We start from the raw sequence: 18,190 nt of genomic DNA, 5'->3' as shown, positions 1-18,190 counted from the left end.
AACTGCATTACCAATTCAGCCACACGAGCTTGATAGATGAATTAGGCAATATATGTCACATTATGGGAGCAAATACGCTATCACTCTCTGTTAAAACACAGTGTGATGTTGTAACGTTATGAGAAGCGGGAGCTCTTATTAGTAAGCTTACTGAAATTATCTATTGGCAATGTGCCAGGCTAATAGCAAGTGGTGGGCAACTACATTACCTCTTATTGTTTATAAGCTGATTTTTAATACTCGGGCAATGCCGAGTAGCACAGCTAGTGTCCATCTATTATTAGCTGCTAAAATCTTGGAGTTTAACATTCCACAGTATGATGGATTTGAATACACGGAGATTGCCACTGCAAGTTTCAAATCCATGTGCTCTACCACTGAGCTATAAATGCATACGAATCAATGGTACAATCATAACCCATATATCATATGCACACGGCTAGATGACATATTATTTTAAACTCTATGATTTTATTAACTCTATGAAACATGATGCTTTTTGTGTTTTCTTGAACTTCTATTTTTAGTTTTTCGTAAGGTTCAATTGCTATATCCGCGGTTAAGGACAATTTTTTTTACGTGGGCGATTGTATTATCGCTGTAGGAAGAGCCTCGACATTCTCGTTCTGTTTGGTCAGACAAAAACAGTACGATATCTTATTTTAACATTTCTACCAGTATCGAGAGGTACCAGTATCGTTGTATTAAAAGTTTTGATGGATAGCTTCTGCTGGAACAGTAACTTTTTTATGAACACAGTTCTATGCAAGAATTGCTATTATTAATTCAACATAGTCAAGGTTTTTATTTTGTTTTCTCAGTTCGTATTAATTGTATCATTACCAAATCATATTTTATTGTAATCCTAGCAAAATAGACTTAATTCAGCTACTGCTTGCTAATTAATTCACATTTACATTTTAACCCTTTAATAATTGTTTTATTTTTTTCTAATTTTATTTGACCTGCAAAAAAACATTTTCCTCATGATATGAAGTTTGAAAGTTAGAATGGCAAATGTTGTTATAGGTTTAATACAAATGAGTTTTCTGTCCAAAGACTTTTTTATTACCCGAGCAATGCCGAGTAGTACAGCTAGTATATCTACATGTATATATGCAAGTTGTACCAAAAGATAAGGCAAGACAACTTCTAATCAAGTATGAGTAGATAGAGTTTTAGTCACTACCGCACGGCTTGGAACAATTGTTTGGCTCATTGAAGTTATGATCACTTATCATGCACACACTAGTATTCTTAGGTTTAGATAACTCCAAAAATATGTAGGCCTAATACTATATAAAATGTACCCTAGCTATAGTTCTAGCTCTAGCTATAGTCATGGTAACTATGGTAAATGGTAACTAAACATTCATATAGTGTCATGTATTAATTATTTGATTAGATTGCAAACATGCAATCAAATGCAGACGTGCAAAATTTGATCTCTAGATATAAACAAACAATTTCAACAAACTTTTGTATGTTTTCATTTGACGAGCCATCTTGTTTGTAAAGGAATGAAAAACGCAATAACGAGGGAAACATGGACATTTCTACATCGTAATTAATTGGTCAGCCTATCGCATGATTTTAATGTCTCAGTGACTTTACACACCTGGGTTGATCGAGTTGTCTCCTTTTTTCAAAATTCAATGTTCGGTTGTTAGATTCACTAATCATTGACCAAAAAAAAGTTTTTTCTTTCAAATGACCAAATTTAGTTGTGTTATGAAAACTGCTAGATGAGTTGATTTAAGAAGTTATTATGTTTCTGTACATTGTTTTAGATTTTGATTCCTAGGTTGCTCAGTTCAACTTCCAATGATGCTCGAACTCACTTTTTTAATGTTCCAATAAATCAGTTATAAACTAACTTAACTAGAGTCAAATAATCTCTGCGCATCAAAACGTATTTAGTAAATTGAATCTCATGACTTGCCTGAAATGTACAAATCAAATCTTGAGTTACTAAATAATGCAAACAACAACTAACAAAACATAGAAACGAACAAGACTAACATTACAAGAGGTGTAATGGTTGGCACTCTGGACTGTCAAACAGTAAGTCAGTGGTTCAATCCTTGCTATGGGATGTAAAGAAGAGCACATGGTCCTAAGACACTTGTACGCAATTCATCGTGTTGCCAGCCTGGTTGGGGTCAACTCCACGACCACGCAAAAAAGTCCTACTAGCCAGGTTTCTCTGACGCTCTCAGGCCCTTATTTGCCTGAGAGAAACATAGAAGATACAGTAAAAATACATGCAATCTGTGATAAACAGATATTAAACAAGCCGGGCCAAGTCATCAGTGCTATCAACTGATCAATGATGTAATATGGTTATTATTATTTGATGATTATAATATTCTTATAATATATATTTTTAAACTACCTTTAATATCATCATTAGATTATTTAGCTACAAATTGAAACTAATAAAAAGATCCTTGGCTAGCGCATAATTAAGATGCAAAAGTTAGGGCAAAGTAAGAGCATAAAACTTCTAAACTTTAAAACTTAACTTTCCTACTGTTACTGTTCTGCTATTTTGTGATTGCACATGTTTGGTGCCAAATGATATCATATGAAAAACACAGGAATTTTAGGCCTCGTAATTGTATAACTACTTTTACTGTCTCCAGTAAAAGTTTTTCAATAATGTCAGATGAGCTGACCTTTAATTAAATTGTATAATAAAAATATGCTCGTAGTGACATGTTCTTTTATAATTCAATTCATTTTTCAATTCTATGTAGAAAAACCTTTTTGTTTGTTTGTCAAATCCAATTTCAAGTTGCTCTTGTATTTGCCCAATTTAAAACAGACCAAATCCAATGAAAATGAACTCAAATTATTACAAAGAAAATTTGTTTCAAATACTTGAGTATTCAAACATTGGAATCATTATTGCCTCAAATACAGATCTATTAGTTGCTTCAAGTTTTAAAGATGTTTCAACTATAAGCATTCCTTTTTCTCTGTCTCATAAAAAAACAAGATTAAATGTGACTGTGAATATTTTTGATTCAGATTTGAGCTTGGAAACTACACCAAGGGTGATAAAGCAAATTTCATAGGAAAATCAACACTGAGAGAAGCCAACTCCATCTCCTTAGAACAACAATTTAAACGTTAGTAGCTATAGAAGTTGACTTCGCTGCACCCAATTATTCTATCACTATTACTATTCATTAAAATATCTATCTAATGCTATCTCACCGACTTGGTTTTCGCAACTTGCAAAGTCGTTAGTTTAGAATCTAGATAGACAGCATACATGTATAACCAATGATATACAGCCTCCACATGGGGGCTGTATATCATTGGTATAACATGACCACATAAACCAACCATTTATCTGCCATAGGATGCACCAATCGCCAAAGACAATAACCTCGGTAGTTGTGATACCTTGTAATTGAACACGCAACTCGATAAAGTGGTGGACTTTGATCAGATGCATAGCCTTCGAGTGTAAAGCTTTTTATTTTTTAAACGGAAGGTATCAGCAAACAACCAATAAAAATTGCAACTATGTCAAGACCAAAATAACCAAATTTCATTTCTAATGTTTTTTATCGGTTTGCCTAATTGATGCACCTCAAAAAGCACACAGCTAATCCGAGATCACGAACTACACTTAAACCTGCAGTTACATTTGCATATCTCCGTCAAGCCGGATCATCAATTTGTCTCTCAATTTTTGTGAATGCAAACAGTCAAAAAAGATTTTACGGCAAAAGTATGACTGTTCTGCAGCGATTATTTTATTGCAAGCCAGCTAAGGTACGCTTATATAATTTTTTTCAGATTGTCATATCGTTGCGTTAACATGGCATTGCGATGAATCAATTAGAAACTTTTGGCTGATTATATTAGACCCGGTTTTACCAGCTAAATTGCTTCGATATCATTACATTTTGCAAAAATTTAATAATAAGCAATAGCAATGGTTACCTATAATGATAATAATCGGGTAATCCCTTTCATCTGTTTTGATTAATCCTAATGTTTTATTCAATACCTGCAGGTAATTGCTGGTTGGTGGTTAAATAACTTACAAGCTACTGCTGGTCAAGTTATTTACAATTATTCGAAATCTAAAGTAATTTACATATTTTATTGTGCCATCAGCTGTAATTTTGGGCTCAATGCAATGCATGTTACCTAATATAATTGACAACATTATTAGAAAAGCTGTGATTGTAGTTTATCAATCTCGTGGAAAACATTTTTTATAGCATTCTGAAATATGTTTTCATCATAAAGATTTTATAAAATGCTTATTGAAAGATTGGTCGATAATTGAAATACTGTAACAATACTTATCATTACAAAATTTAAAACCAAGATACAAGTTTTACTTATAGGCAATATTAGTTTTAGCATTAGTCCAAATTTCTCTTTAATATGACATTGGCCTCTAAATATATTGCATCATTGCTTTATAAAAGTACAGTATGTGATGCGACGAAACTAAAGAAAAAGTTGAAGATCACATACAGTAGGTAGTAACCTGTTTTTATCCCAAAATTAGTTTAATAACAGAATCTTGTCAGATGATGGATCAGTAGATGTATATTTAAAATGACCTAAAGGTGTTTTGTCAATGTGACAAACCAATGCTTGGCTACCTATTAGATGTGCATTTATTGTCGGTTTACCTGGTGATGCGGCGATGCAGTTGAAGTCAACTGCAAGCATTCAGGAAATGGCGCTGGAAGATCCCGTCAGCAAAGCTTTAGCAATGCTAGCCTTTCGTGGCGATGGCTCGAGTTATGTTTGTCAACTAGCTGTATCTGCATGGGAGCAGGGCATATGGTTTGTAGTTGCCCTTTGAAAAGTTATTCATAATCAAAGCAAATAAGAATGAGGACGTGCAACATATGTGATGTTGCTGATCATTTGTCTCATAGCTGCTCTAAAGGTTTGTTGGGAAATGTGAGTCGGAAGCGGCTGCGTCGGATAATCGTCCTGTGAAACCATAAATATATTTATTGTTTTACCGGTGTGTCATATATGACACATTGAAGTGTAATAAATATGAGAGTTATGTGTTTGTTGAAGGTCTCTGGTTAAAATTTTTTGTTGACACTGGTTGTCAACAAACTGTTATTTTTATGAAAGCTTTAGATTCACTTAATATTCGTTACATTGGTAAGCATATGACCGCTCTCATGTCGGATGGAAACACCGCTGAATACCTGGGCAAGGTTACCACTGTTGCAGGAATGACAGTGAGATTCTGTTGCCTGTTTTCAAATGGGCTGGTGTGTGGTTGTTCTGTCATCTTTGGCATGGATGCTATAACAAGTTTGGGTGAATTGGCTTGGAATGCTATGAGAATTCTGAAGTTTCTTAAAAATAATTACAGTAAACTTGCTGTGGCTGCAGTAGTAAATACAGAACATGAATGAGGTGAATGATATGAATTTTCTAGCGTCATTTGACGTTACAAAGTGGGCAATCAAGGGGGAAATAGAGTCAGTGTTGGCTAATTAGTAAGGTCTGTATAACATCTATGTTGAGCCCAAGCAGTCTATGCCAATAGATTGAGTTGGATTCCGAAAGGATGACTTGAATTGTATTTTGAGCTACAGAACGGTTCGATAAATGGAGTGATACCCTGATGGTTGGTATTTAGCAGAACAACCAAGGAATGATCAGACCTATGCTGAATTATACCAAATAATTGAATTTGAAAATGGAAAAGAATTTAAAATGTATGGATGAGGTTTTCCCTTGCTCTAATGGATCTTTGCTGTCATGTTTTTTGTATACTGAATGGGATTGAGCTTAGTTCTGCCTTCTTCTTCAGGGCTTGACTGGCTGTCTTCTGCCGGCTAGTCAGCCTTTTTGGTGCCGGCTCAGTGGCCGGCTAGTTGTCTCAGTAACTAGCTGATTATTTTTCTACTGTCTGGCGGCTGATTGGTTGCCCTCTCAGTCAACTCGGCTTTTCCTCGGCTCAGTCTGGTGAGGCCAGGCCAAGTCACTCTTGGCTGTACCCTCTCAGTCAGCCAGCTAGTGGGATAGTCGGCTGATTGACTGAGGCAGGCATCTGATCACACAATGAGTTTGTCACATAATGACAGTCACAGACCATGGACTTGCTGAGATAGCTGATACTGTTCAAACACCATGACCAGTTAGACACAGGGTTGCTAAATCATAATTTTTTTTGAAAAAAACAAAAAAAATTGGATTTTGTCGAATTGATTTGATTTTTTTATGGATTGTTTCGTTCATGTTTGCTTATGCAAATTGTCTGTGTATTGCAATGCGCAACAGAATTCTGGTGAATCCATTTTTCGGTATTAGTGACTTCCATGGTTTAGTTTGACAATTTCTTGTATTCAACAGCCTTATAAACTCATAATGTGCAAACTACATGTAAGTTAGTATCTGGAGTCTGATGTGAAATTAAACACTGAAACATGAAACTGAGTGGCCTGTGAAACTGACTTTAGAGTCAGTTTCGAACGTAAAGCCACTATGATAGTTTAAGCAGATTATTTTTATGGCTAGTTCACACTATATCGCCGAATCTCGGCTTTGGCGCCACAATACTTTGGGGATTGTCGATGGTAACAATGTTCATACTATCACAAACCCATCCACGTTTGCATCAACAAATACTTTGTGACTTAGTGTTCTCAATTTCTTTCTAACTTTTCGCGAAGAAGCCCCTTTATTTTTTGTGCTTGTTTATTGTGTTTCGTTTGGTTCCAGTTTATATATATATATAAATAAGCATCTACAAATCTATATATATATTTCTCAAAGTATGTATGTCCCTTCAGCTATAGCTATTAAAATTTTGGAATGAAGAATCCGTACCGAAGTTCACCAGTCCGACGCCATACCCATTACACCAGCGTGATTGAGTTGCTAGTAGGCCAATGTTAGTCATTATATTAGAGCAAATACCCAGCGGCTTTGCGTACTATGCAGGATGATTGCGTAAGTGATTGTCATTAGTTAGCTTACTAAAATTTTCCATTGGCAATCTGCCAGGCAACTCTCATTACTTCTCATTGTTTATAAGCTGATTTTTATTACCCGGGCAACACCTGGTAGCACAGCTAGTATTTATATAAGTCTCAAAGTTTGTGTGTCTGTCTGTATGTCCTTCGGTATGTCCAGCTATAGCTATTAAAATCTTGGAATTGAAAGCTTGCATTCTGCTAGATTTGAACTCTCGAAGATCGCAACCGCAGGTTTGTAATTCGATTGTCTAACCACGAGTCTACGAAGGCTCTTACGATTCATCGCTCTCACTCTGTACTGTAAACACTGTTTTCCTGATTCCACACACTAAATGATGTATCAATTAAAACTCTATGAAACACGATGCTTTTTTGTGTTTTCATGAACTACTACTTTCGCCTTTCCATAAGGTTCAATAGCTAAATCGGTAAAGGCTAATACTTTTCATGCGGACAATTGTAATATCTCGAGTAGGAATAGCCTCTATTTTCTCTTCCTGTTTGGTCAGACAAAGGCAGTCCGATATCTCATATTTTCATTTGTGCCAGTATCGAGAGTTACCAGGAGCCTATTTTCATATTCAAAGTTTTGATGGATAGCTTCTGCTGGAACAGTAACCTTTTTTAAACACACACACACACTCTGTGCAGGAGTGGCTATTACTAATTGAACATATTTAGGATTTTGATTTTGTTTTCTCAGTTCATATTAATTGTATCATTACCAAATCATCTTTTATTGTAATCGTGGCAAAACATACTTAATTTAGCTATTACTTGCTAATTATTTAACATTTACATTTAAACACTTTCGTAGTTGTTTTATTTTGTTTGTTAATTTATTTGACCTGTGCAAAACATTTTCCTCATGATATGAAGTTTGAAAGTCACAGATGTTTGACAAAGTTTAAAAACCTTTACAGTTCTTTTATTCTTTCTCTTAATTCATTTTAACTGCACAAAACACTTTTCCCTTGATATGAAGTTTGAAAGGTAGAATGGTAACTATTGTTATGTCAAATTAAAATAAGTTTTTTGCGCAAAGACTTATTATCTGGGCAGCGTCGGGCATTCAACTAGGATATAAATATATGCCAGTATATATATACTGGCATATATTTATATATATATAAATATAAATATTAAGTTGTTTCTTTGTCCCTGTTAAAACTAATGCGATGCTGGTTAGGACGCCGACCGGTCAAGGTCACCAGTCCTACGACCTGGGATTTTGAGCACTTGCCTCAAGTCTTAGTCATTCCCATTACCACGCTTTTTTACAACTTGTTTTGATTGTTATTACTATTTGACCAGACCACATTTGATATGTTGGTATTATTGTACCCAATACTTCAATGGCGACTGTTGATATGTTGGTGTTATTGTATCCAATACTTCAATGGCTACTGTTGATATGTTGGTGTTATTCTACCCAATACTTCAATGGCTACTGTTGATATGTTGGTGTTATTGTACCCAAAACTTTGATAGCGACTGTTGATATGTTGGTGTTATTCTACCCAATACTTCAATGGCTACTGAGATTACAGTTGCTTGTACATGCCAGCATCTTTAAATCTTCTCTCCAAGGGTGACATATTTCTCCACTTTTCTTTTTTTGCTTGCTATATTTGCAGTAATTGAGTAATTGCTACATCGATTGTATTAAACCTCTTCCTTTTCTTGTCCACCATTCTGTTATCTGGCTGGTTTGCCAAGATAGGTATGCTTGTTTGTCTGGATGTAAACAACTTGTACAGCATGTCTGGATGTACAGCAAAAATAATTAAAAGAATTAACCAAATTAACTCAATCGTACACTTTTCAAGTCAGAGTAAGTTAGGCTCCGTGTCTCCATTTGTTTCAAATACATGTCAAATTAAGAAATAGAATTCGGAATAATAAGGTATACCAACTTGTAAGACTACTGGTATTGTACTGGTACTGTAAAACTCTAATTGAATGTTATGGCACTCAATTTATCAACCCTTCTCTCATAGTGGCGGTCAAATAAAGGTGGCATTCAAATAGAGGGGACGTTCAACTAGAGGTTTCACTGTAACTTGGTAAGTAGAGGTTTGATTGGATTGTGATAAATAGCATCAGAAATGCATCAGAAATAGTGGAGGGGTTGTATCAACTCAACAACTTCATGAGTGAAATAGTACATTGATGTGAAGTCCTAGTTGTTCTGATTTACTGAAAGCAATGATTGCTGACAGCTATTCTACAATTCATGCTATTTTCATTTAAAATGATCATAAGATCTGGAATACTTGTGTTCTGGTTGAAGCTTTGTGTAAAATATTGCACAGAAGAAATTTTAGGCGAGGACCTAAAATGTTCTCAGAATTTATGTCACCAATTCTGTATTTTGGTATGGTTGGGTAAACGTCTAACTTGTTTATTTCTGCTCGCTATAATTATAACCTTGAATTTTGTTATTTTTTGGCAAATCTCTGTTTCTCAGGGGTTCTCCATAATTGTAATATAGTCCAAAATGATTCTAACGATTTGTACAACGCTGACAGAGCATTCAATCTGGAAGCAATTAACTTTTGTTGACCCATCAGTGTTGTGATGACTCACTCTTGAGTTATGAATGTTTTTAATTCCCAACACTTGATTAATGACTACATAGTGAAGATTATAGTGGTACTCTGTAAGTTATGGATATAGTGGTACTTTGTATGTTATAGCAATAGTGGTACTCTGTATGTTATGGCTATAGTTCTACTCCGTATGTTATGGTTATAGTGGTACTTTGTAAGTTATGGCTATAGTGCTACTCTGTATGTTATAGCTATAGTGGTACTTTGTATGTTATGACTATAGTGGTACTCTGTATGTTATAGCAATAGTGGTACTCTGTATGTTATGGCTATAGTGGTACTCTGTATGTTATAGCTATAGTGGTACTCTGTATTTTATAGCTATAGTGGTACTTTGTATGTTATGACTATAGTGGTTCCTCTGTATGTTATGGTTATGGTGGTACTCTGCAAGTTATGGTTATAGTGATTCTGTATGTTATGGCTATAGTGGTACTCTGTAAGTTAGGGCAATGGTGGTACTCTGTAAGTTATGGTTATAGTGGTACTCTGTAAGTTATGGTTATAGTGGTACTCTGTAAGTTATTGCTATAGTGGTACTCTGTATGTTATGGTTATAGTGGTACTCTGTAAGTTATGGCTATAGTGGTACTCTGTAAGTTATTGCTATAGTGGTACTCTGTAAGTTAGGGCAATGGTGGTACTCTGTAAGTTATGGTTATAGTGGTACTCTGTAAGTTATGGTTATAGTGGTACTCTGTAAGTTATTGCTATAGTGGTACTCTGTATGTTATGGTTATAGTGGTACTCTGTAAGTTATGGCTATAGTGGTACTCTGTAAGTTATGGCTATAGTGGTCCTGTGGAAAAACTAGATCTCGGACTTGTAGTAATTACAGGTGTGCTTCTCTTTCATATCTCGACTGCCTTTGTTTTTGCAAAAGACACGGCGAGTAGCATTATTTTAATAGGAAAATATTTGTTACCAGTAATAAATAGACCATCCTTAGCAACTTAGGTCATGCGTCTAAGGATGTCTTTTGAGCTTGTTTCTTGCTCATAGCTCTGTCTAATCCATTCACTCAGTTTATGCTTTGGTGACACCCTATGGAACCTGAGCAATGTTACGCGTAGCCTTAGCAATGTTATGCGTAGCCTCAACTATAATAATTCAATGATCACCTTGGCTGAACTTTGATCCTTGAGAATAAATGAACTTTGGACTCAGGGCAGAGTTGTTATGGTCGAGTGCAATAACCCCAGTTAATCATGAATTGCTACAGCTTCTGATAAGGTCTCTATACTATAAGGGATTACTCTATCGCATGTGGCTGGGCTCACTCACTGTTTGTCGGTAAGGCACTCGCTTTAGGTTATGTAATGGAGAGTAATATACTGTCACGTACTCTAATGGTGTATAATGGAATTGGTACTTTATTGTTATGAAATACGCTTATTGGTGTCTCACCTCATACATGACGGAGTTGTTTTCTCCTTTAGCATAAGACTGGTTCTTAGGCTTTTTGTAAACTCATCCATTGTAAATTTGGTAGTAAACGAACCAATCTGAATATCTGCACAGGTTTTTTAACAGATGGTAGGGAAGAGTAGGGCATGTGCCCCATCGTTCCTTACTATTCATATGAACACTTTTAAAGCCTTCAACTCTGTTGGGGATCTGTTTTACAATATTTGTCCTTCCACACATATGGCAAACATCGTTTTCTATTCTGTGATACCAGCATACTACATCCACCATCGTATGTTTTAGTTTTTGAACATTCTGTTACTACAACTGCCTCTGTTACTACAACTACACTATCTCGACTCCTCCGCAATACTATTAGATTACCTACATTTAAAAAACCTCTGTTCAATTCACTTAATAATTCCTGATTTCTGTTTTTGCATTTTTTCTTTTTTGCATGTAATAAAATACATCGCTTTGTTGATGATTACAATGCCTATAAATAGTTATACATACAGTGTATATACAATATTAGTTTATCTGTGTCAGCTACATGGATTAGTTGAAAGTTCATTTAGTTTAAACTCTGTTATATTGAAATGGTTCACGGGTTTCAGTTACCAAGAATGCCGGCTCTGCAGCGTGCCAGCAAGGGTCGCATGTTCTCTATTCAAGCAGATTTGCCCCGACTACCAGTTCCTCCTCTTCAACAGACGCTAGACAAATACCTCAAGACAATCAGTCCGATAACTACACCTGAGCAATACCAGAAAACAGCTGAGGTAAGTTGTAACACGCGTTGTAGTAAATAGATAGGACTGGAAAAGCATCTTGACTTTGTCAAAAAATCAAGATTTTTTTCCAAAATTTATCTTGATTTATCGAATTCAAGATCCTGTGAAAAAAAACTTATTTACATCGCAAAAAAATCGCATTTTTTGCAATTTAAATTGATTTTCGATTTAAATTGATTTTCGATACTCATGAATTTTTTTGATTTTAACTCAAGCAAGGTATATATTTAACATACACCTCGCATGAGTTTGCAACTGAAACCAAACATATATACACTCTTTGATCACCAGATGAGAGCTCTCATTTACACGTGCGTGTGAGATTGTCTTGTCGAAACATTACCAATCCATGTGCTGCAGATCGTGGGCAGGTTTGCTGAGAATGAAGGGCCAGAGCTGCATGAACTTCTAGAGAAGCATGCGGAAGGGAAGGACAGCTGGTTAGCCGACTGGTGGCTGAACACTGCTTATTTGGACTATAGGTAATTCTTCCTATTATGAACTTTACACTGGGAATCGCTCTGCTGCCGATCTCACTTTTAGACATACTTAGATGGATATTTTTTATTCAACTATGGAAGATTGCAGTGGGAAATCTGATGATGCTGTATTGGCAGCAGTCACTGCTAGGGATTTACTATCAACAACTTTTGCAGAGCCCCGAATGTCATCAACAGTAACCCGGGTATGGTCATGCCTACTCAGCGCTTCAACTCGGATGAGGAATGGCTTGCCTATGCTGCCAGGCTGATCAGAGCAGGGATAGACTATAAACAGCAAATAGACAAGTATGCCATATATATTTCTGTTCCTCTCTCGACGCTTGTAAATAATAAAGAGTTATCTGCTCCTATCACTCTATCTTTAGCACTTCCATTTAAACTGAATATCATGTTGGAGCTTCAAGCTTGTAGACCTCTATGGCAAAAAACAAATTATTTTTTGTTCACACTCTTTCAAAGATGTGATGTTTTAGACTTTAGAGGTAACTGAAAAAAAACGTTATGATTGGCAGTGCAATGAGCCTGATAGAGTGTGAATATTTGTTATGAATAGAAAGACAGATAGTTTTAGTGTAAAACTCTGGTTAATGATGAGAAGGATCTTTCTAGCTTTGTCCATTTTTTGATCCTTTGCTACCAAAAATTTCAATTAGTGTTTTTCAATTTTTCAAAAATTTCAATCATGAGAAATTGATGTTCTGTCAGCAGCCATTTTTCATTTCAGTTTTCAGATATTTTGACGATATCGCCAGCAGTAATAAACCAATCGAGTCGAAACTTTAGAGTTAGACTGGAAACGTTTTTTTTTATTAAACGACCCAAATTTTATAATCCTTCATAAACAGGTACATTGTAACACGAAAGAACAAAGCAAAACCACGCAGCCAAATTTACTCGGGTATAGGATCAAGTGAGGAAACAACTCCCCGGATTATCTCAGGTCCAGTCTTCTAAGTGTTGAGTGGTCAGTGAAGTGATAAACAGTGATCTTTTAACAAACATTAAGGACTGTTTAACTTGAAGATTATAATGCTAGAAAAAAATTCTGATTTGTCAACAGCTTATCAAATCGTCAGCAAAGTAATATTTAGTACATTTGTCTAAAATGATACATTGCATAGTTTCATAGTTGCATCTGAAGGAACTGCATAGACATGGGCTCTATAGATATGTAATGCATAGATGTGGACTGTAGAGATAGCCTAGATAGATGTGCATTACATATTGCATGCATACCTCATTATTGGACAGATGCTGAAAACACTGACACATGGCATGAATAACATCAACGATGATGTCTGCCCTCTTTAAATGACTCGTTCCCAGTTTAACTTGTTCATGATTTTGTGAGTCTCCATTTTGGTTGTTACAGTGAAAACCTCGAAGTGGAGGTACTGGCTGGACAGCCACTCTGCATGATCCAGTATTACAAGATCTTCTCAACCTGCAGGATTCCTGATCTGAAAAGGGATAGACTCGTCTGCTACCCTCCCAACAAGCCAAATGCCCCGCGACATATTGTCATTATTCATAATAACCAGGTAGGCCAGAATCTAAGGCTATCAGCTACACACTGGTAGGGGGTGTAGACAGCAGCTACACACAGGTAGGGGGTGTAGACATCAGCTACACACTGGTAGTGGGTGTAGACATCAGCTACACACTGGTAGGGGGTGTAAACACCAGCTACACACTGGTAGGGGGTGTAGACATCAGCTACACCCTGGTAGTGGGTGTAGACATCAGCTACACACTGGTAGGGGGTGTAGACATCAGCTACACACTGGTAGTGGGTGTAGACATCAGCTACACACTGGTAGGGGGTGTAGACATGCAGCTACACACTGGTAGGGGGTGTAGACACGCAGCAATACAGTTCAGCAATGCATAGTGAAGACTAATAGGTTGAATATTCAAAAGAAACTAATTTATGAGGCTGAAAGCTATGCTATAAATAGTCATACCTTGACATATAATACTAATGTTCTCTGATATTTTCTTTGTATATTAAAACCATTGCATGTAGGAGCAAATATTCCCATATGATTGCATTGTAATTTGCTTAATTAATTCCCCAGTCCATAAGGATTTCAAGAAGATACATACAGTTATACCCCAACATGTGAGCTTAATATGTTTTGAGACTGAGACATCTCAAAGCACTATTTCCTATATAAAATAGCCAAATACAAAATAATCCGTTACCATCCTATAAATAAACTACATAAAATAGGATATTACGGTAGAAAAGTTTGTTTTTATTTGTTGTAATTCAATACCTATGCTAGCAAAGTAACAAATACCTTTTTAGTTGTTAAAATCTGCAGTAAGAAGTAAAATTGTTATGTACACTACTATAAGCTTAAACCCTTGAGACAGACGTTGTGGTTAACGGCGGTCTGAGAAAGATTTGACAGCAGCGCATTCGGTACATTAAACTTTTGTGACGCCGAATCACATGAATTTAACTTACATGAATTTAACTTACATGAATTTAACTTACATGAATTTAACTTACATGAATTTAACTTACATGAATTTAACTTACATGAATTTAACTTACATGAATTTAACTTACATGAATTTAACGTACATGAATTTAACTTACATGAATTTAACTTACATGAGTTTAACTTACATGAATTTAACTTACATGAATTTAACTTACATGAATTTAACTTACATGAATTTAACTTACATGAATTTAACTTACATGAATTTAACTTACATGAATTTAACTTACATGAATTTAACTTACATGAATTTAACTTACATGAATTTAACTTACATGAATTTAACTTACATGAATTTAACTTACATGAATTTAACTTACATGAATTTAACTTACATGAATTTAACTTACATGAATTTAACTTACATGAATTTAACTTACATGAATTTAACTTACATGAATTTAACTTACATGAATTTAACTTACATGAATTTAACTTACATGAATTTAACTTACATGAATTTAACTTACATGAATTTAACTTACATGAATTTAACGTACATGAATTTAACGTACATGAATTTAACGTACATGAATTTAACTTACATGAATTTAACTTACATGAATTTAACGTACATGAATTTAACTTACATGAATTTAACCTACATGAATTTAACTTACATGAATTTAACGTACATGAATTTAACTTACATGAATTTAACTTACATGAATTTAACTTACATGAATTTAACTTACATGAATTTAACTTACATGAATTTAACTTACATGAATTTAACGTACTAAACTCACATTTAAGGCTAAGTTTTAACCTTCTACTAAACTTACTTTGATTTTGTTGTCGTTTTTTTTTTAGTATAATGTTTCTTATAATGTTTTTTAGTATAATTTTTTATTATTCATTTCCGGTTTGGCGCTTTTCGCCCTGTGTTCACTATAACTTTCAGCTAACCCTTTAAAAACTTTTTTCAAACTGATTTGAGGAGAAAGACCGAGTGATGCTGTTCTCAAAAATGGCCTCTTGTATATTTGGCCATATAGTGGTCATCGAGAACCGACTCGTATCTCAAAGACTCGTATCTTAAGGAAGAAACTTGCTGAAAATTCTGCTAGTATCTCAATTTTCTTGTATATTGGGACACACATATGTAGAGGTATGACTGTATAGCATTACAACAAGTGTATTATATATAACTATTTAAAAGGCTAAATTACATGTAAAACCTAAATTAATGTAGTAATAATCAGTAGAAAGAGGTTTTCATCACTTCACCTTTAAGCCACTCAAATAAAAGAAATGATTAGGTTCAGTGAGACTGATAGAGATATATGAGGCCTTTCACTCTGTTAACTTACACTATTATTACATAGTTTAAATTAAATTAATTTATATCTATTGTTTGTTATTTTTATTTTCAATTTCTATCAGCTTTTTACTTATACTTATAAAATTGTAATTTTACAAAAAATTTATTTCATTCCGCAGCCCACAAGTTAAGGATGAATAGTTTTAATAATTACATTCAGTATAAAGCCTTGTAAAACATTAAATCTACCCTACAGGATGAATTTATTCGCGGAGTTATATTTCGCGAAAATTGTTTTTCCATGCATATTCGCGGATGAATTTATTCGCGGCTGAAAACTGCCACTCTCTAGGAAAAGTTAATTCTATTGCGGCGAATGATAGAGTTATTCCTACGCATGCGCAAATCTGTAACTTTGAAATTTAAAGAATGAAAGTCATTAAACTTGAGAACTTAACTCTTTCAGGCCAGTTCACAAATTATTCGGGAAGAAGTTGTTATCCCCTGGGCCGAATACCGAATTTTTCTGGAGCTATTGTCTTCCTGCAATTTGCAATATTGCTGCAATATTCCGAAAGTGCAAATTCTAAGCTTTCGAATGAGTACCAGTTTGCTATAGGTTAGAGCTCATAAAACGGGCCAATAAAGGTTTTTCTCTTCAGTAGATGTAAAAAAAATCCACCACCTCAGCAAAGTTTGAGGATCATTTTTTTCAGCAGTATCCTTATAATTTCAATATTATATTCTAACTCTACAGCTTTATCACTTTACCACTAGCTTAAGATAGGTCTTGAGAGCAGATGTGATTATAAGTTTTACTTTCAGGTAAGTATTAGACATCGAATAAAGGCTGAGCAAGACATCAAATGATAACAATAGTTTCTACTATCTGACTGAGTCTGAGAGCTATGATAATAGTTTTTTGCAAGTTGAGTAAACTTTGTTGTAAGTATGATTTTATTTTTCAGCAGCTTTACTACTCGCTGCTAAAATTGGGCGTATTTACAATAATAATTACTCAATAGCAACTAAATACAGTCATAAGTTGACCAACCATGTTTTACATAATCACAATTAACTCAGTGTGTAGTGCATGAATCTTCATAATTTTCTTCACTGCTCCTGCTAACAAATGTACCTTCAACCTAAACTTCTAGTTTGTCATATCGGGTCGGTTTTTTCATGCTTTTGATAAGTAGTATTTTTTTAATCGTTTAGCGATTAACTCAATTTTTTTATTTTGCTCATCAAAAGTTTCTTTACTTGTACATACTTACATTATTTTAATATAGAAATGTAGCTTGAGCTGTCTTCTTCATGAATAAAAAAAACAGAATTAAGATAAAATAAATAGAAAAGGAGATACGGACAATTTACGAACACTGAGTCTGTTACTTGTGAGCTGACAATTGGCTTATTGGGCCTGGATGTCCGCAATAGAGTTATTTAATTGGTCCTGAAAGGGTTAAGGGCATCATCACAAGACAATGTTTGACGAAAGTCACCCATTGCTTTCTGTATCATTTGCCTCTGCCGTTAGCAATGACCTTAGTAAAGACCTTGGCATCAGCACAAATGCTTTAAGAAATGATTTTTGTCTAGAATTGCTCTGATCTGAAAACGAATAGGCTAGAATTAGAATTCCGTCTAATACTGCACGTCCACTGCTTGAGCCAATCGCAGATGCGGTAGTTACTAATTTTTACCGGGATTTTCCCAGTGGTAATTACTACCTTGGGAAATATTGATCAACCATGCTTATATTGCTGCAGTTCTTTTCTCTGGATGTTTATGGCACTGATGGCAGACCTCTCAATGAAAAACAGATACATAAGCTTTTGAGCAAACTAGTCTCCAAGTCACAGACTGTGGGACCTCCTGTAGGAGTCCTCACCACCGGCAACAGAAATTCTTGGGCTACTTCTCACAAGCGCCTAGCAAAATGTAAGCAAATTTCATAGAAACATTTCGTGTGAACTGGCCAGTCTGCTGTGATGAGCTAATCTAGGTTCCCTTTTCATGTGCACTGACATTCTCTAGTACATCTACTATGGCTCCCTGGGCAGAGGATAGTCAGCCCATATTTACAGTTATACTACGTCATCATT

The 18,190-nt window shown here is 35.1% G+C and overlaps 1 protein-coding gene across 2 annotated transcripts in view; it reads left to right on the top strand.

Annotated features, from left to right (window-relative positions):
• Positions 1-3,666: 3,666 nt before the first annotated feature.
• Positions 3,667-18,190, top strand: part of LOC137388792 (carnitine O-acetyltransferase-like) — a 29,112-nt gene continuing 14,588 nt past the window's right edge. The window contains exons 1-6 of one of the 2 annotated variants that reach the window (XM_068075241.1): positions 3,667-3,789; positions 11,626-11,790; positions 12,163-12,284; positions 12,459-12,590; positions 13,678-13,846; positions 17,855-18,026. In XM_068075241.1, the coding sequence (XP_067931342.1) occupies positions 3,748-3,789; positions 11,626-11,790; positions 12,163-12,284; positions 12,459-12,590; positions 13,678-13,846; positions 17,855-18,026 (802 nt within the window). In that variant the 5' untranslated portion in view covers positions 3,667-3,747. Of the gene's footprint in view, positions 3,790-10,820; positions 10,895-11,625; positions 11,791-12,162; positions 12,285-12,458; positions 12,591-13,677; positions 13,847-17,854; positions 18,027-18,190 lie in introns of those variants that run through there. The other variant, XM_068075242.1, reaches the window with a different exon arrangement.

This window comes from Watersipora subatra, chromosome 2 (genome assembly GCF_963576615.1).
Source record: "Watersipora subatra chromosome 2, tzWatSuba1.1, whole genome shotgun sequence".
Taxonomy (NCBI): domain Eukaryota; kingdom Metazoa; phylum Bryozoa; class Gymnolaemata; order Cheilostomatida; family Watersiporidae; genus Watersipora; species Watersipora subatra.
This window is presented reverse-complemented; position numbering and strand designations above follow the sequence as displayed.